Consider the following 27027-nt stretch of genomic DNA (forward strand, 5'->3'; position numbering starts at 1 on the left):
CAGTCGATAACATACCAGCAATTAATTTACCTTTCCTCTTCTTGGTGTCACGATTCAGATTGATTTGGTTGAGCTTGTTATTAGCCTACCTGTCGCTTTCTGGAAGCAGGAGACAGTCTCCGTCATCAGCCGTTCGGTTGTGGTTTATTCTATTTCTGCTGGAGTTTTCCACCGGGAACACGAAAGTGTTGTGAGAAAATCAGTGTAGGTGTAGCTTTGTACACCATAGATAGACTGTGTGAGAACTGAGCAGGTTGCTGCAGCCAGCAGGGAGGGATGAGGGAGGGGACGTGCGGCATAGGGTATGTTTCTGCCTTAGATACTCCTGTAAGGCTTACAGCTAAAGTATACTGGTCTAAAATGGTCAAACATTGCCTACAATTATCCTCTGCTCAATTCAAATTTGATTTACATTGTAGAATCCTGTATGAGGTACATTCTTCAGTGTTGATGTAACAAAATAAAGATAATTTAGTGAACCTTTATAATATTAAAGCATAAGGTGGACACTGGTAGTACATAAATATTCCTTTGAAAATCAAGGCACAAAATGACCCTATGCAGCCGAGCGTTCACGTTTTCTGACGTCACTTCCACGGATTGCTGATAAAGGAGCGGACACACTCTCGCACACACGTACACACACACACACACACACACACACACACACACACACACGCACGCACGCGCGCGCACACACACACACACACACACACACACACACACACACACACTTGCCAGTTGCCACTGGGGACGGGGAGAAAGATATAAATTGTCTAGTAAAGTGTGTGCATGTGTGTGTGTGATGGGGAGCTCCTTGTTAAAAAAAATCACACTCGTGTACGGGGAGGGGCGCTCTTATCGTCGTGTGACATTATTGACATATGACCGATGACCATAGACATAATGTCTATGCAAGATATGTATTTACAAATACATAGGATCTTGCCGGAAGGGGAACTATGGTTGCACGATTATGCTTGCAAGTCGGACCAAAAATAACAACGGAGCCACTTCCGTGATGCGTGTGAAAAAACTGTTGGAGGAAGGCTGCAACATTAACTCATTTATAACACATTTCTCGTTACAAACACATACAATACATCCGAGACAATGAATGTTGCCGTTCGTAAGGTAAATAACTGTCTTAATAAATGTGCTCCGAAGGATGGCAGTTCAGAGGAACTGATAGCGTTGATTCAATCTTGCATTGACATCATTCTTATTATTTAACGTGAACATTTGTGTTTGTTTCATTCAGTTGCAGTGTTCAGTTGCACAATATCCATTCGTGTTGAACCAAGCTTCAACGTGTTTACAACGGTAAGACAGTCTTTTTGTTAATCTACGTGACTTTTTGTGTAGACTTTATCAGTCCATAAGTAAGCCATGTCAGTCCCTTTTTCAAGGTCACTGACAACATCTGAAATTAAATATATATTTGAAATAAACACATAACCATAAGCTCTAGAGTCTATGGAAATAACTTTAAAATTTCATACACGTCCACACAAGTTCAATTCAGTTGTACCCTGTAATTAAATGTACAACATTCATAGTCCAGAAGATTAAAGATTTACTGGACAGCAGCCCAAAACAGCCACACTATTCGACATATACTTAAAATGGGCTTATATAAAAACTGCAAACTGGAATTTATTCTACTTAATATGTTAACGCAATATAACTACTATACTAGCACATCAGCACATCTAGTCGTTTCGACTAGACTAGAGCTTGCAGTTCTGCTACTTTTGATGCTTTTGTGACACTAGTATGATCAAGTAGGACGTTAAAGGTAGAGTAAGTGATTTCACTTAATTCAAATATCACTTATTTTTTTGTTTTGTTGTGATAATCCTCTCTACTATAGAGTGTGCTGACCATATAAGGAGTTCCTCCCTGTCCCCAGTTAACCCCTGGGGGTCAAAAAACCTTAGGTTTCGTTTTTGACTCTATCCTGATTGGACGAAGGCTTGGGTCCCACAGCCAAAAACGAAACCTAAGGTTTTTTGAGTGAAATCACTTACTCTACCTTTAAAATATGGAGATGAGGTTTCTGCAAGAGATGCACAATATATCCCCTTGCCAATGTACATTTTGCTGATATACAAAATGAATACAAAAGGCACATTATATAATATTCCTTAAACAAATATTTATTTGATCATTTTAGATTCAGGGCCAGGCAATGGCATCTTTGTATGAGGAATGAAATGAAATGAAAAGTGCACTGTATCGTCTTTCACTGTCACATCGCATGCAAAAGCAGAGACGTTTCTGTGGTTTCCAAGCCGTTTGGGGGGGCTTTTTTTTATAAACCGGCCCACATGTTCGTTCCTCGGCCACAGCATTACATTCACAGAATTTGATTAATTGTTAACTGTTAAGTTTAATTGAAGAATTTATTCAACGATCATCGATTAACTATTAACATCCCTACTAGAACTAGTGGTAGATATTCTGTCTTTCATACAGGATACTGAATATGAAAGGTACAGATTGTAGCTTTAAAATTAAGAATAGAGTCTGCAACACCGGTGATGCTGAAAAGAGATTGCAGGTTTAACAATGAATGTGAATCATTGTCTAATAACCTGTATCGTTTTTTTAAAGGGCTTCAGCATCTCTCCTGCATCCGGTGCATCATGGTGAGTCTTTAGTGCAAAGACTTGTGTCAATGAATAAGTGCATTTAGTGCACACGTGTAGGTACGAATGAGATCAGAGTGTAATGAATTAATACACTTACCCATTAAGACCTGAGGCCGATTCTACAAATGCATTCTAAAATCAGTAGTTCTCAATCTCATGTGCCAAGGAGGATCCCCCAAAATGATATGTAATTTTCTTCAGGGGGCTCATCTCCAGCCAATACCAGACAGTACAGAAGTCAGCCAACGCATACGATTGGCAAATGGAAGCATCTACTGCCAAAAGAAGCGGTAAGATTCTCTTTAATATGCTGTGTCCTATGTATGTAACCTGTATGATTTCTGGTCTAGAAGCCCCTGCCCTCCCCGGTAGAAAACAGCGTCACCAACACGCTAACTTATTGGTTAGCAAAATACAAGGAAGTGGGCTTCCTATGCCAGAGTTTCCAATGCGTTTCCCCAGGCTTTCATTTTTGAGACGAACGCGAACGCAAATAAAAGCCTGGGTAACGACTCGGGGCTATGTCCTCAGGTCTAATTCTTTTCCACATCCATGACCTTCTTACTGCTAAAGAGGTTCAGATAGGATGCCAGAAACAGGGTGTACAGTACACCCAATACATTTAACTTTCTTATGCCATTTTTATTTTATTAGCCCAAGAAAAAGAAGGACAAGCTGCAGATGAAGCCGATCAGCGTGGCCACAGACACGGCGTACCCCACGCTGAACGTCACGGTGTCGGGTTACGACATGACCACGGTGGAGCACTTCTCCCAGTACATCCATAACTTCTGCAACAGGCTGGGCGTCAAAGTGCAGGAGAGGTAAACAAACAACCAAATTACACAAGGCCTTCAAAAGGACATGACAAATCTCCCACCGGATCAAAAACCATTAAGAGAATGCACACTCTACTCGGGAGGGGGTGCATACTTAGTTTAGACTAGTCATTGGTGGTTAGACATGGGTTAAGGTTAGGTTTAGGTGTGCTGCCCCGTGGGAGGTTAGGTTTAGGGTGAGGGTTTGAGATAGGTTGTAGTTGTAGGACTAATGACTGGTCTAACCAATGACTAGTCTAAACCAAAAACTGTCTAAACTAAGTACTGCACCCCTCGGGAGTCTTTAGGAGTAGTCTCAATAGCTGGGTGCAGATTCTTGAAGACCTATAGAGAAAGCAATATCCGCACTCTCTTGAGTATTTTATGAACTTTATATTATATTCAACGCTGGGGAAGGCCGACGTGCCTGAAACACATCCGTTTCTCTAGATGGACTGCTGCTGTGTGTTTGCTGAAAAGAAACAAGTTCATAAGAAACTTTCTCTACGCCTCTTCAAAAAGACATGAGATTGGAGATTTATTTTTTAGGCGTTTGTTCGGGAGGTGGAAGCTTTTCAGACAGGGCATTTGTCCGACGTTCATCCGCATGTCAGACTAGTGCCTGCTCCCGTGCTTGCGGTTATGGTTAGGTTAGGAGATGAGGTGAGGTTGTCATTTGGGGGGGGGGGGGGGGGGGTCTTTCTTGTGACATTTAAACTGTTCTCGGTGCAAATTACAATTTAGGCGATCCAGAGCGATGAGGTAATTATAGATCAGTCTCACACAAAGTGGGAGATTGGCAGTAGGGGTACAACAGTTAAATCAAATGAATCTATTTAATTGACTATTACTTTTAATGTAGTTTCTTTTGCAAAAATATGGCATAAGTGGCTAATCAGACTAATGGATTTAGTCCATTTTGAAATAGCTGTTGACATGCCATTTGATAATATGAAAGGACTACAAAAACACGCTTATTCAATGAATATTTAAAGAAAGATAATGTGTAAAAATGCCGGGAATGGGAAAGTCTCTCGAGAACAATGGTGTATGAAGTAATTGCTGTTGGAATGAATGGTTTCTGTGTTGTTAACGCTCTCTTTCATCCCTGTCAGCTATGCTTTGCCCACCAAAAGCACAGAGGTCATGGTCATGCCAGAGCAAGGCACCAAGATGTATGTGGACAGTGCCCTCCGTACTCACATGAGAGTTGTACAGGTAAGTTTATTAACCACTTGAACCCTATAGCCTGCCCTAATGTATTTTGTTATCAATATAGTATTTTAAGTTGATAGTTCCACACTTCATGCACTTCACACACACAGGACTGCTTTCTCTTATTAGCTGAGCGGTGAAGCAATTGTGAAATGATGGCAATGAATCTTCCCGAGTGTTTGTCTTGCACAGTACATGGTCAGCAATAAAAACGACAACAGTAGGGCAATCACAAGAAATGGCAAAAGCACAAAAGCAAAACATCTATCTTAGTAATACAGCATGGTCATAATCATCTATATGATTTGTACCACTGTCTGCAATGACTCGATAAAATCACAAGCCAAGGCCATGACACTAAAGTATTATTAACATACTATGTGACGTCATTGACACATTATCATGCATACACTCTGAACAATTCATTAGAAGAATGAGACAGTGTTTTGTAAACTAGTCTGAAGCCATTTCATTTCCCTGCATTACTGTACATTTCCTCGATGATGCAAGAGATAATTATGTCAAATCGTCACAAGGAAGCTGTCAGAACCTTCCCTAAAACACCCGGGACAACGCTCCACACGTCCCCCCAGACAGTCAGACTCTTCTCCCAAACTGTGGAACAAACTCCCCGGCAATTGCAGTTAGAACCGCAATTTGTGAGACTAATATTATGTGATCTCTGACTCTTTTGGTGTGTTCTAGCTCAGTCATCTCAGCGCTACGTTGAGCCCAACTTTCATGGAAGTCCTTCTGAAGAACCAACCCGAGGGCGTTCAGCTATCTGTAAAGGAGGTGAGGAACTGGCAATAAGTGACTGCTAAACGAGGGACAAAAATAGGACCATAACCGCTACATGCTCACAATGTGTTGCTTATCTATACTGTAGGCTGTTTTTGCAGACTGTTTATAACGTAGGAGTCACCTTTCGCACGCAGCATGTTCAAGTACATTAAGCACCAGGAGAACAGTGGTTATTGTTCATTTCTTGTTGTATATATTACGTTTACTGCTACAATGTCATGAGGAACCATGTTAAAATCAATGTTACTCCTATGTATCGACATAATACTAGTGCTGCACAATTCTTGCTCAAACGTCAATCTCAATTTTCCTCCAAAATAATTTAGATCACGATTCTCTAAATTAATATCCCACGATTTTTTCACCCAGTGTCAATTATCAAATATAATCCTGGGCGCTAGACTCTGCCAAGCTTGGGAGAGAGCATGGGAGAAAATATGTATTGTCTTTAGTCTGCATTTGCTGAACTGAACATGACTACATTCAAAATGTGACAGCTGGAGCCAACTACTGTGGCTTTAGTTTAAACAGACAACATCAAATTGCTCGACTTCATTGGACAGCCAACTAGTGCTGCACGATTCTTGCTCAAATTTAGAAATGAGATCGCACAGGTGTCTGAATCTAGATCACTATCTTGTTTTGATTAATCGTGCAGCACTACATAACACCTTGAATGTTCGTCACAGTGTGGGGTCAGGTGTGGGACATTTTACCACTGCATATTTTAATGACATTTTATTTATTTTGTCTAACAAGCCCCCTCTTATTCCACTCATTCTCTTCTGTCTCTCTCTTCCAGCATACAGAGGCTGACTACCTCGCCCGCTTCAAGAAACGCCCTGACCTAGAGGGACTCATCGCACAGATCAATTAATTTAAACACAAAAAAAAAACCCCACTGTAAACTTGTATTAAAAATACAGCTGTAATTTTGTAATTATTTCCTTCTAATGAGAAGGGCTCTCTCTTCTCCCGGTGTGGACCAGCTTTGGTTTAGGCATAGTGTCATGGATGTACCTGGCTATGGTTCAATCGAACACTCGTCTAATCTAAAGCACTAAATGCAGGAACATGTTTATTTCGTATCTAGACATTTTCAAGAAAAGTGTTTTACACTAAACACTAAGACATTTGACAAAATTAAAGGATGTTAAAATAACATGGTCCAAGAATAAGATTCTCCACCACTCTTCTCCTGGTGGACCAGGTTTGGTTTGAGGTTAAGGTTAGGTTTAGCGCAGTGGTTTTTCAACCAGTAGTCCAAGGACCACCAGTGGTCCTTGAGGGGGTTCCAGGTGGTCCCCAGCTAAATGAAGAGTTGGTAACCAAATGCACCCTTATAGATCTTTAACTCTTGAGCAGAAAATGGGTCCGGGTCCATTTGGTTTCATTTTAAGCTCTCGAGAGTTACTTTTGCCATCTCCTATGGTACCAACATCAATACAGCATGGAATTGAGGACAACATATTATCCAACGACGTTGGGTTTTGGGTCTGAAAGACTGAATATCATCAAATTGTGGTCCGTGGCTCAAATGCTGAATAATAATCATGCCGGGGCTTGATATGAAAAAGGTTGGTGTTTGTGAGGTTAGGGTTAAAGTTAGGTTTTAGGCATAGTGTTTCTAAGGTCGTAAGACAAGTTGTTTAGGCAGTGTTTTGGGGTTGGGGACAAGGTTAGGTTTAGGCATGGATTTTGTTATGTTAAAGGTTAGGGTTTATGCGCCACCTGCTGGGCGACACACCAAAGGACAAGGGAGTCCCCATTCTCCACATTTTGGAAAACATCTTTGAATAGTTCAAATAGACAATCTACGAAGTCAAAATAGTAAAAAAGGCAAAGAAGTTCAAACCCTCAGAACCTGTTGTGACATTTCATATGTTCATCCTTCCTCTTCGATGTCTCCCTTTTGACTTATACCGGTCCATTCAAATCTCAAACTCTAGACGGGTCTGCCCCAAAGTTATTAGTGCAGCTGCGCCCGGCAGTGGGCGAAAATTAAGGCCCAGCCATACCTGGGCCCTCATCAAACCCTGTACACTCAAGAGAATGTCCCCGCTACCACCCTTAGATAATAATAATAATACTCTTTATTGTCCTGAAGGATATTCATCTTCACAGGTCTGTTCAACACCAACAACAGGAAGTACAGAAAACCACAACACCAAGACAAACAAAAACATGTTACATGAGTTCCCCACTGTGTACAGAACCATCCTATCAGCAGTTTGTTTAATGCCGCAGGGGACAAAACTCCTACTGAAACGAACCTTTTTCCAGTGTAAGGTTCTGTATCTTTGTCCTGATGGCATGAGGTTGAAGAAGCGATACAAGGGATGATCAGTGTCACGTGATATTGAGGGTGCTAGCCGTGTGATGGCATTATTGTTCATATCAGAAAGTGTTGGTGTGGGAAGTCCGATAATCTTGGAAGCAATACGGGAAATACTGAAAAGTTTGTTTCTGTTAGGCATGGGCAGTATGTTGTAAAAACATGCGGAACAGTACAACAGAACAGGTTGAATAATGCTCTTGTACAATAATAAAAGATGAGGAGCAACAGATAATGATCTTAACTTGCCGATTAATATCTCCGTATACAGTATGGAGCTGACCTGTTCTGACATTCCATATGTTGATCTGACCTCATCAAACCCTGTACACTCAAGACATGCTCCTTATATGGCCAGTACCAAATCCATTCAATGTTGATCTGACCCCCCCATGCCAAAGCGCCAGCAGTCTGCCGTCAACGATACGGAGGCATGCACGCTTTAGGGCGAGGTCGCTTCTTGCCCTCAGGCGTCTTACTGGTAAGTAGTAAGCAGATGTGACATATGCCTTGGAATGCGTTCTGAGGGCAGCAGGGGCACTAGTGAAAATAGGACACTTAAGGTCATTACACACTGGCAAATTGGCGACGCGATATATTCGTGCGAATAATTCGCATTTAAAAAAAAACAATTGAAGTCCATGCAAGCTTCCACATCAGTGGCGAATGTGCGGAAATGCGACCGTTTTCGCTCTTTATTTGTTCGCTCTGGTGTCGTGTTTTGCAGAGATTCGCAGGCGAACTGCAACATGCAATATTTCGCATTTTCAGATCGCTTATTCACATCGCGTCGCTAATTCGCCAGTGTGTAATGACCTTTAAAGTACAACCTGAAATACAGAGATGTAATTTTGTCTTGAACCATTCATTCAGTTTTAATGATTTTTAAATCAATTCTACAGACAAAAGTGTAAACCGTTTTTCTACAGACTGTTTAATAACGCTCCAATCCAGTGTAAGACACAATTATTTACCAAAAACAAAAATCCAAAAAGTACAGTCAGCTATGGCTTGCTATTGGGGTTTTCAATTGCTTCTCATATTGCCATTTTTGTTTTGTCTTTTTTGCTCTGAAAATGTATATCGTCTTTGTCGGGTGGAAACCACAATTTATTAGTAACAATTTGTTACTTTTCAGTACTATTCAAATTCTAAAATAGGAATAGAAGTATGTTTTTATACTTGTGTGTAATACTGTAGTATGATTAAGTAGGGCATTAATTAAAAATAAAAATAAAGGTTTCTGCCAGAGATAAACGATCATTATCGTTACATATTATCTTTCATGACTGATGTCAATATCAGCTGGCTTGCAGATGTATGTGTCTATGAGACATGAACTTACATTTGACAAAATCCCAACTGTTTGTGGTTTGCCACAAATTCTGACCTGAAGGTCATAAGATTAAATGTATCCCCTCAGCAAGCAGGCAGGCTCCATTAGCTCAAAAGTAAAACTTTCTGCACTTGGCAGGAGTATTAGAGGAAAGTTACATAGTGCACCTATAATTTCTCAATTGTATACATCTCTGCTGTCAGAAATCAAATTATGTTCAAAATATTAACTTTTCAGAGGGGGAAAAAAAAATATGTTTTTAAAACAAAACAATACTGCCTCATCAATGACTATCTACATAGTCAGATACTTAGTGTGTGTGTGTGTGTAATTATACTGATTGATTAAAGAAAGGGGGTTACGGGGTTATGTGCACGACAGCGGCGAAAATGTATCATCAGATCATTTGATGCCGTGAAACCTCTCCCACACCGCCCACAGGAATATGGTTTTTCCCCTGCATGCTTTCTGATATTATGTTCCGTTAAATAACTCTCCTTGTGAAACTTTTTCCCACAATGCGGGCAGGGAAACGGCTTTTCCCCCGAGTGAGCCCTCATGTGCTGCTGAAAATGATGCAGCACTCGGAACATTTTCCCACATTTCTTACAGGTATACGGTTTCCCCCCCGTATGAATTAGTCTGACGTGGTCTTTCAGTTTATCTGCGTTCGTGAAACTCTTCCCGCAGTTTTTACAGGTGCCTGGTTTTTTCGCCATGTGCCGCCTACAGTGGACTTTCAAAATTGTAATAGCCCCAAACCCTTGTCCGCATTCTTCACAGACATACGGTTTTCCTCGTGTGTGACTTTTAACGTGGTCTTGCAGTTTATCCGCTTTTGTGAAATTCTTCCCACAGTTTTGACAGGTGTATGGCTGTTCCACATTGTGCACTGTCAAAAGACTTTTATTCTTTTGCCCGGAGTCTTCTTCGCAGATATACGGTATTACCCCCGTGGTGGGCACTGCCGTGATCTCTACAATGCCCAACATGCTCCCAAAACGCACGTAACACTGTTTGACAAAGCGTACGTCGGCAGGACGTTCGCTAACATCCGTCGAGCTACTCTCCTCCTGAACACGATGTCTTCGATTGTGACGTTTGCCCGCTTGGTTCTGCGCCGGACATTGCAACGGGACAGTTTTCGTGTGACGGCGTTTGATGTCATTCGGCGGCACAGTCACATTTGAACCGCGCTGTGCTCCGTCCAACGTGACGGATTGGCCAGAAACGTGTTTTCTGGTGGCAAAACGAGCCAGGTGATCACGTCTCAGTGGCACCACGGCTAGTGGTTGGATGCGGTCGTCAGGCCCGACAGTTTTCGTGTGACGCCGTTTGAAGTCATTCGCCGGGTGATCGTCAGTCGCATTTGAACCGCCTTGTGCTCCGTCCAACGCGGCCGCTTGGCCAGAACCACGTCGACTGGCAGCAAAATGACCCAGATGATCACGACTCCGGGGTGCCACGACTACCGGAGGTCGTGCTGTGTCCTTGTCCTCTTCGTCGGACGACGAACTATCACACAAGTCGATGAGGGGAAATGAACTGTCACACAAGTCGACGATGGGCAATGAACTGTCACACAAGTCGACGACGTCTTGTTTTGTCTTCTTGCTTCGTCTCGCGTCGACCGACAACAGTTTCAAGTGGTCGGTTTTGTCCAAGATATTGGCCTTTTCTTTACCTTCTTTACGTTTTTCTTCCTCGATGAAGTTCTTTAGAAACTCGTCCCAGTCCGTCATGGTGCTGCAGCTGCTGGGCGTCTTCAGTTCCCTGCACCCTTTATTTTCACAAAGACGAGGTTGTTGTGAGCCCCCCGGCATGTGGGGTCCGCATCGTGGTTCATCTGCACAATGAGGGGAAAAACCCACAAACAAAAGCAAGACTCAGAAATACAATTATAGTTATCCTGACCTGAAACGTTTTTTTCTGTTTACTAAATAAATGGTACTAAATGGTGCTTTTACATAGATTGTGCATTCACCCATTCACACACACATTCATACAGCGATGGCGGGGGATACCATGCAAGGCACCTTCCGGTTCCAAAGTGTCCACTCTACCCCTGGGCCCTGAGCCACTGCCGCCCCAGTTTACTAAAGAATTGGAGAGAGAGAGCTATTTGACACTTTTCTTTACATACCATTGTTAATATTGTGGTTGCCAGAAATGGCATCACACACACACACACACACACACACACACACACAAATAGCCTAATATTGAAATGTGTGTGCGTGTATACACACTGTGACTGTGCTCTCTCTCTCTTTCTTTATATAAGGGCACGACATTGAGTAAAAGACCACCCCAAAAATTATATCACGTTTGGCACCTGCTCTCTGCACGGCCCTGACTCGTCATCATTGATTGATTGATTGATGAATTTATGAGCAGATTGGAGAATTAGCATTAGCATTATATCAAACGGATGGATGAATATTAGCCCTGAAACATGATGAATAATATAACAGACAAAAAGACACTCCTAAACTATCCTAGATATGAGCCAATGAATCTACAAGCTCAAAACGGTGAACAAACTGTACAATAAAGGCTTGTGGTACAGTAGCCCTGGTCCAGTTCCTTCCAGAGCCCTCTAGCGATTTTCTCAATCCCGTGCGAGTGTTTACAATTCCCAGCAAATAAACAAAACGACGTCACGTAACTACCGACACAAAGCCTGCTAGACCTTGTAAAAGTCTATTATCGGAGCTGGGAAGCGTCTCAGGTGCCCAGCTTCTCTAAAATGCACTATTTTAATCATTAAATAAAATGCGGAAGGGACTTCCACAGGGAGCCAGAGAGAGACTCGCTGCACTGGACCAGGGATAGTGATAGTGGTACAGGTGGTAAGGCCGGGTTAACCTTACCACTAGCATAACATTGCTGTTATTGTTATTTATAAACCTGCTTAAAAAGTAATTGTTTGGTTACACGAAGCCTTTATTATAGTTGTATACTATTTTTTATCATATCATATATTTATGACATCACAACAAACTCACTTGATGCTTCTGTCGTACGGTAACCAACTCGTAAACATCCACATCCGTCCTTTCTTTCCACAGACTAGAGCAGACAAAGCTCTACTTTAGGACGCACGTCACGCACCACAAGTCACCTACACCCCCAGGTCAACGAAACGGCAACTTAGCATTCCTATTTCCTAGCCTGCATGTGTATAAATCAGAGTTATAAAACGAGTTCCTCGAGTCGTCACCATGCTGACCTGCAGCATCATTCATTCACAGATTTATAAATAAGACAATGAACGCGGCTGAAGAGAGTGGACCCCTGGTTTGGTGCCCACGGACTGCCTGTATGAAAAGAGGTAGGCCTATCATTCGTACAGATATTATTATGCACATGATAAAACCTAAAACATGTTGTTGTAGCGTTAAAACAGAGCAGAGCTTCAGAGGTGTTTGTGTCAATTATTTCTAACTATTATAAGGTTTGATTGATTGTTCAATTCATCAAAACATTTAGAGACTACAAATAGAAACTTCTATTTAGTCAATGAACAGAACAGGAATTACAGGGAAAAGGGGCGGGCGGTGGGGGGGATTCAGATTTTACGGGGGCCAGTTTAGGGTCGATTCATACTCCTATTTTAGAGCCGAATAAAAGTCGTTTCGGCGCTGTAGAGCCTACAATTTGACGTCATTTGAGGTTCGGGGGGGCGGGTACCGTCCTAAAGTCGGCTCTTCGGTGCTACTGAAATTTTCTGACGAGCCGAAATCATTTCGGCACTACAGCGCCGAAACAAGAGTATGAATCGGCCCTTAGAATTACAGCCGTCAGTAGGTGCCCTTTGAGAGCGGTTTTGAAGGAGTCAAGGGATTTGCATGTCTTAATGACTGTTGGTAGGGCGTTCCACATTTTGGTGGCATAGGAGCCAAAATAATGTAGTACTTGTTTGTGCCGAAGTATTGTTAGTTCTAGGGATGCTAATAGACAGTCAATCGTTAATATAATTGTATACATTCTTCAAACAGTTAACAATAACCAAAAATACTATGGTTCTATCATTGGACAGTTTTCTCTAATGCTGTCTGCGCACTGGAGGAAGTTAGGAACAATACAGCCACATAAGCCAAACATGTCCGTCCCACCCTCCACCTTGGTAGCCATCAGGCAGGAAACCACAAGGCGGAATAAGTAGGCCTACCCATTCGTAGTACTGATTCTGCCTCGTGGTTTCCTGCCAGATGACTACAAATCATTGACTACAACATGACGAAAGTTACCATCATTTGCTCCCGACCGGATCATAAACTCCAAATGGAATGCTGCAAAGGCTAACCTGACCTCTGACCTGACTTGTCCTCCTCTGCATGCTCTTCTTCCCAGCAGGCATGTCCACTTCATTCACCATATTCCCACGGCGGGGGAATTAATGAAAATTAATGAAATGGCACTGTGTTGGGGTCATAGTCTACTCTAGCGGTTGGGGTGGCATTTCTTATACCATCCTGCAAATAATGACATGAGAGCTTGCTGTGTTACCCGTCTGTCCGCCTTTCCGTCTGTCTGTCTGTTGTGGGTGATCAGTGCCAGATTTACAATAGTAGGGGCCTCCAGGCTAGACAAAATTCGGGGGCCGGCCCCCGGGCTGCAGCCCACCCTAGCCCAATGGTAAATCCGGGAAAGCGCAGCAATAATGTAACTTTGATGAGTAAGTATACCTATACGTACGTACCAGTGAGTGATATTGAAATGAATTGAAACAAAATGATCCTAAGCACTGGAATGGTCCGGTACTTTGGTACTTTTACTTCAACCCAAAGTGGCGTGCATACTTAGTTTAGACTAGTCATTGGTTAGACATGGGTTAAGGTTAGGTTTAGGGGGCAGCACACCTATAAACCTGGTTTAGGTGTGCTGAGGTTAGGTTTAGGGTGAGGGTTTGAGATAGGTTGTAGTTGTAGGACTAATGACTGGTCTAACCAATGACTAGTCTAAACCAAAAACTGTCTAAACTAAGTACTGCACTGGCAAATATTGTATACTATCCATTTCAGCCTATAGGAATAGACTATGTGACAACCGGGTATAGGCTGGTGATCACAGAGAGACGCGGGACAGCCGGAATGTATGTAGACGGCACCCGGGAGCAATATGGATTTGGCGCCCCCAGACCGTGTCTTCCGCGAGGAGGAGGCCCTGCAACAGCCCACGGTGAGGCCTTTATAGGAGGGCCATTCAAGCCGCAAGTGGAGCTGGCAGTAACATCGTTCCCCGGCCTGCAGGTATAGAACCATTGCAGCTCAAGAATCCGCCACTCCATGAATGAAGTGTCTGGTGCTGGGAGTCATGGTGAGAGCAGGAGTGGGTGGACCTGATGAGACGTATATAGGAGGGGCCCGGACAGGAGTAAACCCACAGAGCCTATATCCACCACACTTTCCCTGGGCTGCCTGTGTGTGCTCCAGTTCCTGTCGATTTGATCCAATGAAAGCCAATTAAACTGGTCAGATGACCAATGATATCCAATGAAGGAATATCCAAAAAGGAAGTGGAGCACACACAGCCCAGGAAAAGTGTGGATAGTCCTTCCACACCAGACCTCCCAGTCCCGGCGCAGAGTAGTTCGGGAGTGGCGAAAATACATAAAACAAATAAGAAATATTATGTTTTATGGAATTCATTATATTGGGTTTTTTTTTTTACCCAATATAATGAATATAAAATATACCCAGGATTTGTGATGGTGCATGTGACAAAATGAAGGGTTAGTGTTCTAGGATAAAGTTGTTTACACACTGTCGTTGCAACTCTCCCCCTCCTGTTATGTGAGACTGTCAGGGTAAGCTCATTCATTCATTCTGATTCATTCATTCATTCATTCATTCATTATTCGGATCCCCATTAGCTTCCGCTGCTGTGGTCGCTAATCTTCCTGCAGGGGTCTACATAAAACATCACAACATAAAATACATGTACAAACAACAAATGCACTAAATCTAAATTGCAATTACGTTAAAATGCCAAAGATATAGATAATATAGGTTAAATTTCAAAAGCACATCAATCCAATTCTTTGATCTCTCCCAATAATGTTTTTTTAAAGAGATTTATAAAAGAGTATTTACTTATGATTTGTTTTATGTTTACAGATAATGAGTTCCACTGTTGGGTGGCTCTATAAATAACTAGATGTTACAGTTGTTAAGTACATGTTTCTGTATTTGGTTTTGGAAGTTCCAAATACCCTGCACTTTATATTACCTGTCTAGTTTGATATCTATGTTTTAGGCCTAGAAATCTGGCTTTCCCTCAATGATTGCATTTCTGGAAAAGACTAGCAGTTCATTTATAGCCTCTACAGTTAGCCATACTAAACTGTGGTGCATCCTAGCAACATTGGTTTTAAAAGAGCAGTTCAGCACTAATCTTGCAGCTCTGACAGGAAATGAGGGAGAGAGATGGGAGGGGTGACATGCAGTAAAGGCCGTCGGGATCGGGAGTCGAACCCGCAGCACACTGCCAGGCTTGGGCTACTGTGGCCAAGGTGCCTGGACCGCTGAGCCACGGCCCAGGCCTTGCAGCTCTATTTTGAGCTAGCTGAAGTTTTATTTATATCTCAGCAGCCACACATGCAAGATGATGCAACCCTACAGGACCACACAACCGTACAATACTCCAAATGTGAAAGCAAAGCACTAAAGCACAGATGTTGCCACGGTCAACATGACCGTTTTGCAAGTCAAATCGATCCACATTAGGCTCTCATGCCATATATGGTGTGTTGTATGACCACACACACACACACACACACACACACACACACACACACACACACACACACACATGTGAGATGTTTTCCTCTTTCCATCTTGGACCAAAATCGATGCTAATTGTGCATCTGCATTCGTTATATATTCTTCACTAATTGATTGATTATCTGTATCTGCATAATCACTGACAAATAAATGACATGCCACACCAAATGTTTTAAAATTTGTATTTAATTTTCCTCATTAATCCCAAATATATATATTATAAGATCACATATTTCTTTCTCTTTCATTTTGTCTGTTCCGAGATGTTGACAATTGTACAATAATCTCATATACTCTTAAGACTTACCAGTGAGCTTAAGTTTAATACGTTTTTTTTTTTTACAAAATAATACAACAAAGGTTTCTTCTTCTGTTCATCCAGTATAGAAAACATGATGTTAAAACAGTGTCAAGGAATAGATGTACTTGTAAAGGGCTGGTGCTGATCTTTGAGACACGCGTCAGGTCGACACAACGCAACAGGGAATCTCCATTAGCCTATACCTGTTCACTTCCACCCCACGGTGAAGAGAGATCGAAAACATTTAACAAATGACGTGTGACACATGTACTATACGACAGCCCTTTTTTTCTGCTTTTGTGAAACCTTTCGGGCAGTTTCAACAGTCGTATCGGCTCACAGCAGATTGGAAACAATCGGAGCTCGTAATAATGGATCAAACATCTTATGGACATGTTTCATGGCTAGCTTATGTAGTAGATAGTTATTGGTTGTTTCTTGGATCTCAGGGGACGACGGTAATACGGATGTTCGCAAAACAAAAAAGTTGGAACATTCAGGGCAGTGGTGTTATTTGTTATCCTGAAACCATCTATATTCCTTTGAAAAAAAAAAAAAAGATAGCTTCCCTTTTGGGCTGTGAGTTTTGTCCGTCAAAAAACAATGCAGGAAGCATACAGGAAGTGACAGGGCCAGGCTTTGTGTCAGGATATTAGAAAACTGAAGATTGTTGCTGCACTTGATTTTTTTGCCGTCATTGGCGAAAGGAAAGTAAACCCAAAAGATGGCCGTGAACATTTATTCGTCATCGTCATCGTCGTCGTCGTCATCGTCGTCATCATCGTCATCATCGTCGTCGTCATCGTCGTCTTCGTCGTCTTCATCGTCATCATCATCGTCGTCTTCATCGTCGTCCTCGTCGTCATCCTCATCGTCGTCATCATCATCATCGTCGTCGTCATCATCGTCAACTTCATCATCGTCATCTGGGTCGATCTTCCCGGACAGCACGTCTTCGACCCACTGCTCGAGCTCATCTGCTGTGGGCATGTCGTCATCGTCATCCATTTCCAGCCACACACTGTCAGCCTGCAAAGGGAAGCACACCCGCCAATTGCTGGTTTAATTGCTGTGACTTTGACCTATATCAAAGTCACATTATATTAGGGCAGACAGAGGTTCTCGGGGGACCTCTTTTGCAGCTGGTTTTCTGTCTAGGATATGTTAATTACTGGGTTTTAGTTGTTGTTGGTGGTGGTGGTGGTGTTGGTGGTGGTGGTGTTATGTATTTTCTTGGGTACATTGAGAAGAATTAGCACTTACATCCTCAACGTCTACCACGCCAATCTGAGGGGAGGAGAGGTCAATGCGGAAAGTCTTCTCCCAATAGGGCACCAGCTGAAGGTGGCAAAGAGAGACATGGAAACAGGAATATAAGGGGAAAGCTCGGATTTCATCATTGAACACATACATTGTATTATTTGCAGCAACAGTTCCATGCAGTTCAGAAGAATATATTATTGTGCCAAACGAATCATAGGGAAAAGGAGAAACGACCACAGTGTGTCGCCTTTACAAAGTGCTAGAACCCTTGGGAGATCGCTGAGGTGACGCGTCACACATACGGTTACAGTACCCAGCTCAGCTCATAGTACTTACCCCAGATAATTACCCACACCGTCAACAGTGCCCAGTTAGCACTCACTATGCCTATGCTACACAATCAATACACCATCACTATCATTATGAATTGATATACTATAGTTATTTGTGTTCACATACCAGGGGGAAGTTGTCAGGATCGATCCAGATGATGCTGAGGTTGGGGTTATCTGTGTTCTCGCGGGCCACTTCCTTCAAGATTTCCAGGAACTCAAAACCATCTGAGTGTAAAGTTCAAAGATTGGGTTATTTTTCTAATACAATGTAATACCAATTAAAAATAATAATAATAATAATCCAATAACAATAATAACGTTGTTATATGATGTGATTTTTTACCTGGGTCATCCTCCTCAGCAAAGGCAACAATGTGCTCTCCATCAATGTCATCCTCCTGAAGAAATAAGTGTGAGGGGTGATTGACTTTCAAACTTTTTTTTAAACTTAATTATTCAAGTGCAACAATTGAGGATTCTTAAAAGGGATTTTAAGTCTTACCCAGATCTCATACATGCTGAAAGGCTCAAGTTTTCTCAGGGTTGGCCTGGATATTTAAAAAAACAAAACATAAAAAGATTAAAAAAATAAAATAAAATAAAACTCTGTGGTTTAATTCCTTATTACTTTGGGAGTCTCCTCGCTGTCTCACCTGTCGTGCTCCTCAATGTAGTCAACAAGTTCCGCCTCGACGTAGGGCTTCCCTGGAATGGTTTCAGACTCCTCCATGAAAGGCTCGTAGAAGTCAACTTCATTCATCCTCAGTTTCAGTTTCTTGGCAATCTGAAATGAGAACGAGAGATTTGAATGAGGTGGTCATGAAAAAAAGAAAGAACTATAGTAGTGCCCAATCCCCAAAAACCTTCAATCCCCCCAAAAATGTCAGCCTCTAGACTGGATATGCATACCTTAGGGTCGAAGGTGGCGTAGAACTTGATGAAGGGATGGAACTCCTCAGCGGCATCGTCATACTCGATGAAGTCTGGATGTTGGACAGCAATGACAATGTTAAGAGTAAAAAGATACTGGAACTACAGTATGTGACAACTGATAAGATAAGATACTGGAACTACAGTATATGCTGACAGCTGTCAGCCATGTAAATGGTGCATTATAGCGCTTTTATTCAAAGCGCATTACATAGATTGTGCATTACAATCACCCATTCACACACCGATGGCGGAGGAAACCATGCAAGGCACCAACCTGCACATCGGGAGCAATTAGGGGTTCAGTGTCTCAAGGACACTAACTCTGGGAACCTCACGCTCCCAAACAGCCACTCTACCCCTGCCCATGTAAATGTATTAATGTTGGAACCACATAAAGTATTTTGACCTACAAAGCATAATGAAACTAGTTTGTAAATGTCCCATTTTATTAAAATTCTTTAAAAGTCTTTCAAAGTGTCCAGCATTTTTCTTTTTAAACATTCCTAAAATATGAATGCCTGGGTTAAGGTGGTTATAGTTAATAAAACACATTTGTATCTTTCCAGGAGTTTTACATCTTTGTGTTGCATATTATTGGTGGCTCTTTTATTGCACTCGAGGTTCGTTCCCACTACGTTAGGGTGTAGCGAAAAAGCGAAATGACCACCATGTGATACGGTCAATAGCATTACATGAATACATGTATGTAGTTATTTTCTAGTGTATAGCCAGCCTTCATCTGGTCCCACTCAATTGTGGGAGGACTTCACGGAATCACGGCTGAAGTGAAGTCCTCCAGGGTGTATGCAAAGTGATATTAGTATCGCTACACAAGGCTAGTTGTATTGTATTCATGGAAAGGATGACGCGTGGTTGCACCTACGGGGGGATTTCTCGCTCTTGAAGTAGCCGACCAGCTTGGTGACCTCATCGATGTTGTAGAAACCCTTCAGCTCACGGTCGTTGTCAATGACCTCCACAGGGTCTTCAATCACCTGTGTAGAGATGACAAAGTTATACGTTATTTGCACAGGCTTCTGTCATGGCCAACATTCATGTATACTCGTTTAAAAAAGGTGCAGAAATAGTTATTTTCAGTTGCACGTTCGTTCAGCCATTGGAAAAAAAGTTGTGAGAAAGAACTGTCGCACATTGGCCATTTAAGACCATTTTTACTATTTTTGGTCAAATATATCATCTTCTCCCCTCTTCTGTGTTTGGCTCTTGGCAAGATCTCCTCAAGCTAAGGGAAGCTTATAGTTAATACACATGGAAATCGCTTGACAAATATATACAAAAATGATGTGCCTTTACTGTTTATCACTTACATCATAGAGGAATTCCACCAGAGTGTCTGCGGCCAGCTCACCGTCATACTCAATGATCTCATTGTCTGCAAAGATGTAGATGCTCTCCACCTCTTCCAGGCCTGATGAGAGAGAGAGAGAGAGAGAGAGAGAGAGAGAGAGAGAGAGAGAGAGAGAGAGAGAGAGAGAGAGAGAGAGAGAGAAAAAAACATGTTTATTTATTTTGATGTTCATTGCAATGCCATTTCAATGTCATTGGTCATGATATTTGCATATAAATACCACCCACAGAGGCTGAAATTCACACAAATTAAAAATGTCTGGACTGGACTGAACAATTTTTAACCTATGACATTTGACCTTTAACCCTAATAAAAGTAAGTAAAATAATTGTAATATATGTTTTTTTTGTTATCATTAGAATGTCTAGAACATGTTTTATTCATTATTGTGAAAGATATCCCCCAAATGTAAATTATTAATTACATAATTAACATATCTTTTTAACATAGTACAAAGTAGTAGTAAGGTTGAAATCTCTTTTTTGCGAGTAGAAATATATCCGGGTCTTACAGGGTTAAGCCTGGTTCAGTTCATATGGCTTCTTAATTGCCATTGTTACCAAATGCACAATTCTAGTAGTGACATCAGTGTTAATTCAACTCTGAGGGTTACTTCAACGCTGTTATATTATATAATGCATGTATCAGTGGTGTAAAGTAACCAGTACATGCATGTTGGCCTACTCAAGTGCTGTACATTTTTAGGTATTGGAATATTTCTCATTTACTTCCTACTCCAACACATCTCAGAGGCAAATATTGACGCATTATATTAGAGCTATGGATCAGAGCTAGGGCCAGAGCTAATCAGAGCGCAGCTGAGGGCATGAGGGAAATAATGCTGCTGCACTTCTTTTCAGAATTAAATCTGTACTAGTTTAAAACGAGGAATTCGATTATTATGCTATGCTTTATTTGTGCACCGTCCTCTTGAGATAAAGAACAAGGATAAAACACGTAGCAGTCCAATTGTGTCTCCAGTCCAGTAATTACATTTAAAATCAGGTAAGTGTGGACGGGAATATGGAACGGGAATATGGAATCAAACAGGTTTGTTAACGTTGTGAGTTTGTACTGTGAGAGTGAAAGACTGTATTTACAGGGCCTGGCCAAGAGGGGGCACAAGTACACCATACTAGGACTAGGCAGGCAGGCACTAGAAGGCAACCACCCTCTTGGAGGAAATGACATTATCGGTGCTACTCTTGTTGTCTTGGAAAATAAACAACATTGATAACGTAATATTGCGTGGCGTCTTCAGCATTCAAGTTACTACATTAATTTATGTTCATACACGTCCTACTACGGTACTATCTAGGCTCAGGCTGTGCAGTGGCAGCACTGACATAAAATCACTCAAGATGGAGTTGCAATTTCACGAAGGTAGGTCAGTCAAAAGATTATTAAAATTCAACTTCTAATGAACGCCAACCAGTGGATACACGCCTGTAGCTTTAGTTTTAAGCCCTTTTACTGTGTTATTTGCATTGTTGTTTGTAGTCTTATAGCCCATGTATGATTTTAAGCCATTGTTTACTTGTGAGTGAATGGTATTTGTTGGCACTGGCAGTGGTGGAAAGTAACTATGTACTGTAGCCTACATTTACTCAAGTAGCCAAGCCTACTAATGTACTGTACTTAAGCAGACCTAGGTATTTGTAGTACTTTACTTGAGTATTTCCAATATCCAATACTTTTACATGTAGGCTACTCCACTACATCTCAGATCCAAACATGTCTACAGTGGAATTATATGAAACAAATGCTTTGCAGATTGAAAGCGGTTAATTCAAACTTGCCCTACAGCTTGCAATGTTGGAGAGTTCAATACAAATTTCAATTTGATCAATGGGGAGTCAATGCAGGATATTGCAACTCTAGATTCAACCCATTATATATAAAATCACACCCGTGTGAACTGAGTGGTGCAACGGCTTGGATGTGTGCTGCATGCAGGTGTGTACACAGGTGTGTGCACGTGGGGGACGGGGGACGGAGGGACAGACGGATGGAGTCTGGAGCCTCAGTGCCCAGGGGGGGGGGACAAGGGTGTTAATTAATGCTCACCCTGGCAAGCACTTGCAATTGTAGGAGTTGAGTCAGAGGCATACAGTATAGGCTACTGTATGATGATTTGTTTACTATACTGATGGGTGAGAAAACATGTTGCAAATCATCTGGGGACCCCCCTCAAACACATATATTTGGGGACACCCTGGCTCAGGGTCGCGACCTGGGAACCTTGTTTGCGTGACTTAACCAGCTCAAGCCTTTGTTCAACACAAACATCGTACTCTCCCCTACTGGATTAGCCTGGCTTTGGCCTCACTCACTCACAACACAACACAACACAACACAACTGACTTAACTTTGACATTTCTAGTGAACACATGAGGGCAGTATTGCATCATTTTTTTTGGTCTCATATTGCCATAGGCCACTGACACATTTCTTGCAAAAAGGTGGTCTTTGCTCTTATTGTCTGAGATTTATTTTGTTGTTCGCATATAGATGGATGTAGTTTCACTCGGGACTCTTCCCCACCGAGTCCACTCGAGTCTCGAGTCACGAGTCACTACAAGGCAACAAAATAATTGTATTATACCCCATATTAGCTCATATTCACATTAACATTATGAGAGAGATGACTGGCACTTTTAGACAGCTATCTTGGGAGGGAGCAGAGCGCAGCTGACACGCCTCCCTGCTATCACAGTGTTTACTGTACCAATCAAATAGAAAAATCTTGTCTCGGTCAGGAATCCGGACTCTGACTCGAGCCCCTCCCTCGGTCTTTACTTGGACTCGCCCCCCCCCCCCTCAGACTTTGTCTTGACTTGACTTGACTCTCTTTTAGGTGGACTCGACTACAACACTAGTGTGTACGATTGCATATTTCTGTATGCTTGTTTCATGCTAAAATCAGCTGATTTATTGTAATTGTTTTCATTTCGTCAAATGTTTTTTGACAAATGTTTTTGACATGTTCTTCTCTCTCTGTTTTGTTTTGGTTGTAACTAATAAGTTACTCTTCAAAAACGATTGTCGGCTTCAGCCTACACCCTTTTTGGGTGTCACCTCTGTTTCATTCATTCATTCATTCATTCAAAGCCTAGAGCGATTGTATTTAATTTCAGTACAAGATATCCTACTCTAAGGTCCCAAATCTAACATTATACGTAATAATACTTAACCCATTTTGGGCGGGAAGTGGCGCGCTACAAGCTTGTAGGTCTGCTATTTTTTTTAAATCGAAGAGCGACTGACAGAAGACATTTTTAGAATCTGATCTCAGGTCAGAATGAAAACTGTCAGGATGTAGAAGACATTTTTAGAATCTGATCTCAGGTCAGAATGGGTTCTCAGCGACGCGGATTGATATCCATAATAAAGCTAATCTGACGGAGCAGAGAGAGAGAGAGAGGAGGGGGGAGAGAGGGGAGTTGCACCACTCGGTTCACACAGGTGTGATTTTTGTATTAGCACATGCATTCCATAATTCCATAGGGCGCATGTACACTGTTTTGGTGCTCCATCTTTAAAATAATCTAAAAAATGTAAATGCATTACAGGCTTACCCAGCTTTTTTGCAACCGAACTGTCTTTCTTCTCGTCCACCAGGCCAAAACCAATGTCCTCGTCGTCCAGGTCGTCCAGGACTTGGGCTGCGAGCTGGAGGCAGAGACAGAGAAAGCGGGTGGAGTGGGTGGACAAAGACATGGAGGACATGGAGGTTAGTGACATGAAGGCAAAATGAAAATCAACCGATAATCATCAGTATGGTTACTTATCGAGACGATGTTGTCGACCTGACGCGTGTACAGTATAGAGCGTCCCAGTCACGCGCCCCCCCCCCCCCCCCCCCCCCCCCCCCCCCTTTCATGACGACGCCAGGCCCAGGAAATAATTCCCAATGCATTTTTCCACCCATAGACATTTCAAAAAGTAATCATTTAAATACCCTTTTTAAGCGTCGTGCGAAAGCCAACTCGAGTCGTGACAAGTCATGACGATAAACACAATATTTTGGGACCAAACAAATAATTACAAAGAAGAAAAACAAGAAAAGAAATTGTAGTATTAACCTGGCGTCTTCGTCCTCTGTCTCTCTTTGTTCGTCTAATTTCCTCATTTTTTGTCAATTTTGAAAAGAAAAAAAAAGCGGTTGAAGTAAAAGCAAAGTGATTAAAACCAGACAACATTTGCAATATCACAATATTACAATAAGCATAATAGTCCGGACAATCTCACATCACAATATTGATAGAAGTCTGACATCACTCGCTACAGGGCGCTATCATGGCATTATTTTTTTGTATCGGAATTCCCTTAGGGAGAGCCCATGCTGGAATCACAATGACCATTTTACTCCTAATGGATATGAAGCGTCAGCTGACGGTGGAAAAAAAAGTACTAATTTATCCAAAAAGTACAACACTTTTTTTTTCTATTTTTTTCTCTAAAATGTATTATTATTATAATTTATTTTTTAATACGACCGCGGTCTAAGATTTTCCTATGGGAATTCCAATACAAAAAAAAAAATGACAACCCAGGGGACGAGAGTGACGTCAGGCACTCGGATACAAATATCGATATAAATACCCAGCCCCCTAGCTGCAGCATGCAGTGTCACTAACTCCCCCAGAGAGCAGTGCATTCCTGTGTGCTCCCGCATGACAGACAGCCAACAGATGATCTCTCTCTCTCTCTCTCTCTCTCGTGTGAACTGCGTGGAAAACACACTTCCTGTATAGCTTTACATAAGCAAACCCTTGGCATTTATCCTCAATCCCAAGGCCTTAAAAGCAAATACCTCGGATCGCTGCCTGCTTGCACTTTCTAAATCCGAGTGAAATTGGAGCCAGCGATTGACACCCCCCGTAGCCAATCAACGGGAGGGAAACTCGGGCAGTAGCAGGTTTGTCGAGGAAGAGACGCAACAACAGGTGCTTTGAGGGGAGCAAGCTGCTGAGGGCGAACGCACACACCCCCTACACACACATAGGCTACACGCAGACATAATATGACACATGCACAATTGCACACACACGTCGTACGGTAGGCCCACAGCTGCTCTTCTCTTTCCTTCTATCACTTTTTCCGCACCACACTGTATTGATCTGACATCTTGCCCACGGCAGCATTATGTTTCGTATGACATAAACACACGGCCTTGTCTGATGTGAAACTTCATAATGGTTCAAAGGCTGCTGTATATATAGTGATATTTCTTTTCGGGTTAACCCATACGTGAGCTGAGGCTGATTTCTATACAAATGCCTTCTAAATCTAAATAGTTCTCACAACTACAACTCAAGATGTACTAAGCTCACAGCGTGGCATGAGGTATATGAGCTTGTATATCTTGCTTGTGTTGAATAGCCAACGCAAAATCTTTCCTGGTTTTAATGGGCTAAAACAAAAAATGTCCTTGTTAAAATAATCTGAAGCTCCCATTTGTAACAGGTCCATCTCTTTTGCAAACACAAAAATTACACCTGTGTGATTCCTGTGGGGTCCTCAATTATCTGTCCTCACTTTTTATCCTCAATATGTCCTTTGCTCAACCAATCGAATCATCGCTATGGGGTACACACAAATAGACACAGCTGGGCATTGAGCTCCCCTCAATAAATAAATACATTTCCATCTTCTCTAGAGAGAGAGAGAGAGAGAGAGAGAACGACTCACACATCATGATTTGTCAGCTTGTGTTCCAGTTCCAATTTTGACTGCTAATTTATTTGCTTCATTGCTTCCAATTTCACTTGTTTATTCTGTGCCCTGCATGAGCTCTCTCTCTCCTGATTGGATGAAATTGGTATCCCGTCCTGAAAATAGATTTTTCTGTTTACTAAAAGGGCTGCATGAGATGGGGGAGCAAACACTATAGACGTGGTTATACAGCAGATATCGCTTACAGAACCTTTAATAATGAATCTTTCGTTGTATTAACCCATTCTGAACGGGAACCCATTTTGGTGTTAGCATTATGTTATGCTTTAGCTATTGAAAAATAGCAGATCTACAAGCTCATAGCGCGCCACCGAGTGGCGCGCTACGAGCTTGTAGGTCTGCTATTTTTGAAAAAATCGAAGAACGACTGACATTTTTAGAATCTGATCTCAGGTCAGAATGGGTTCATCAGACCAGCGTGTGTCCAGTGGAAACCTCGTATGAATCTGATCTCAGGTCAGAATGGGTTAATGGATTGTCATACCACCTACCACAAAAAGGACATAGAGGCATGATTCGCCTTTTAATTGGCTCTGAAATTACACTTTGCATAAAGACAGACAAAAGAAGCGCCATCTAGTGGAGGACAAAAAGATCAAAGCCGCAACGAGCAGGGCCATATCGATGGCCACAAAATGGACGCCAGTCAAAAGCAGGCGGCCAATACTCCACAAGCACCCAGCCAAACAAATCGTCAGATTCCGATCCAGCGGGGGAAGTGTTCAGATGAACTCTGTCCCCATGTGCAGCCCACGCCATCCATTTATTCCTATGGTCTCAGCATAGCCTGCACCATCCATGACCTCATGGTTGGACCCGTGCCCATGCAGCCTTTTCTCCTAGAGCTGCTATGGGATCTTGGCCCATTGCCTGGCAATGCTAAATTAAGATAAGCACCATGTAAAAGCCAACGGGACAGGCTCCGGTCCAGAGCCAAAGAGGTTGTTCTTTGCAAACATTTTGGATGGATGCACAGATAATAAAATAATGGACTAAAGGGGATATTTGTTGGGTGAAAAGAAAAAAGTTTGTTGCAAGGTTTAAATCCCTATATTCGGTTAGTAATCATTGCTATAGAGTGTTTGTTCAGCAACAGGTGGTCTCCCTGTCTCTCCAGCTCTTATTTAGAGCAACATT

General features: G+C 42.1%; 3 protein-coding genes across 5 annotated transcripts in view; 1 reads left to right on the top strand and 2 right to left on the bottom strand.

Annotated features, from left to right (window-relative positions):
- The first annotated feature begins 834 nt into the window (after positions 1 to 834).
- Positions 835 to 6421, top strand: LOC308335769 (large ribosomal subunit protein mL48-like). The gene is made up of 8 exons (XM_080792953.1): positions 835 to 1134; positions 1262 to 1323; positions 2617 to 2651; positions 2856 to 2944; positions 3309 to 3478; positions 4588 to 4690; positions 5393 to 5482; positions 6294 to 6421. The coding sequence occupies exons 1-8, from the start codon at positions 1114 to 1116 to the stop codon at positions 6366 to 6368; spliced, it is 645 nt and encodes a 214-aa protein (XP_080649079.1). The 5' UTR covers positions 835 to 1113; the 3' UTR covers positions 6369 to 6421.
- Positions 6422 to 8828: 2407 nt separating this feature from the next.
- On the bottom strand, positions 8829 to 12280 carry LOC308335754 (uncharacterized protein). The gene is made up of 2 exons (XM_080792932.1): positions 12171 to 12280; positions 8829 to 11008 (listed from the first exon to the last, which is right to left on the bottom strand). Exon 2 carries the CDS (start codon positions 10983 to 10985, stop codon positions 9507 to 9509), a length of 1479 nt encoding a protein of 492 aa, XP_080649058.1. The 5' UTR covers positions 10986 to 11008; positions 12171 to 12280; the 3' UTR covers positions 8829 to 9506.
- A 4038-nt stretch (positions 12281 to 16318) lies between these two features.
- casq1b (calsequestrin 1b) overlaps positions 16319 to 27027 on the bottom strand; it is a 45086-nt gene continuing 34377 nt past the window's right edge. For 2 of the 3 annotated variants that reach the window (XM_080792935.1, XM_080792934.1), the window contains 10 exons: positions 23730 to 23823; positions 20111 to 20211; positions 19666 to 19777; positions 18759 to 18832; positions 18503 to 18633; positions 18352 to 18397; positions 18193 to 18247; positions 17974 to 18074; positions 17515 to 17589; positions 16319 to 17280 (listed from right to left, as the gene is read on the bottom strand). In XM_080792935.1, coding sequence (XP_080649061.1) covers positions 16990 to 17280; positions 17515 to 17589; positions 17974 to 18074; positions 18193 to 18247; positions 18352 to 18397; positions 18503 to 18633; positions 18759 to 18832; positions 19666 to 19777; positions 20111 to 20211; positions 23730 to 23823 — 1080 coding nt within the window. In that variant the 3' untranslated portion in view covers positions 16319 to 16989. Of the gene's footprint in view, positions 17281 to 17514; positions 17590 to 17973; positions 18075 to 18192; positions 18248 to 18351; positions 18398 to 18502; positions 18634 to 18758; positions 18833 to 19665; positions 19778 to 20110; positions 20212 to 23729; positions 23824 to 24236; positions 24279 to 27027 lie in introns of all 3 variants that reach the window. The other variant, XM_080792933.1, reaches the window with a different exon arrangement.

Source organism: Protomyctophum bolini (assembly GCF_963924005.1).
Source record: "Protomyctophum bolini genome assembly, chromosome: 20".
NCBI lineage: Eukaryota > Metazoa > Chordata > Actinopteri > Myctophiformes > Myctophidae > Protomyctophum > Protomyctophum bolini.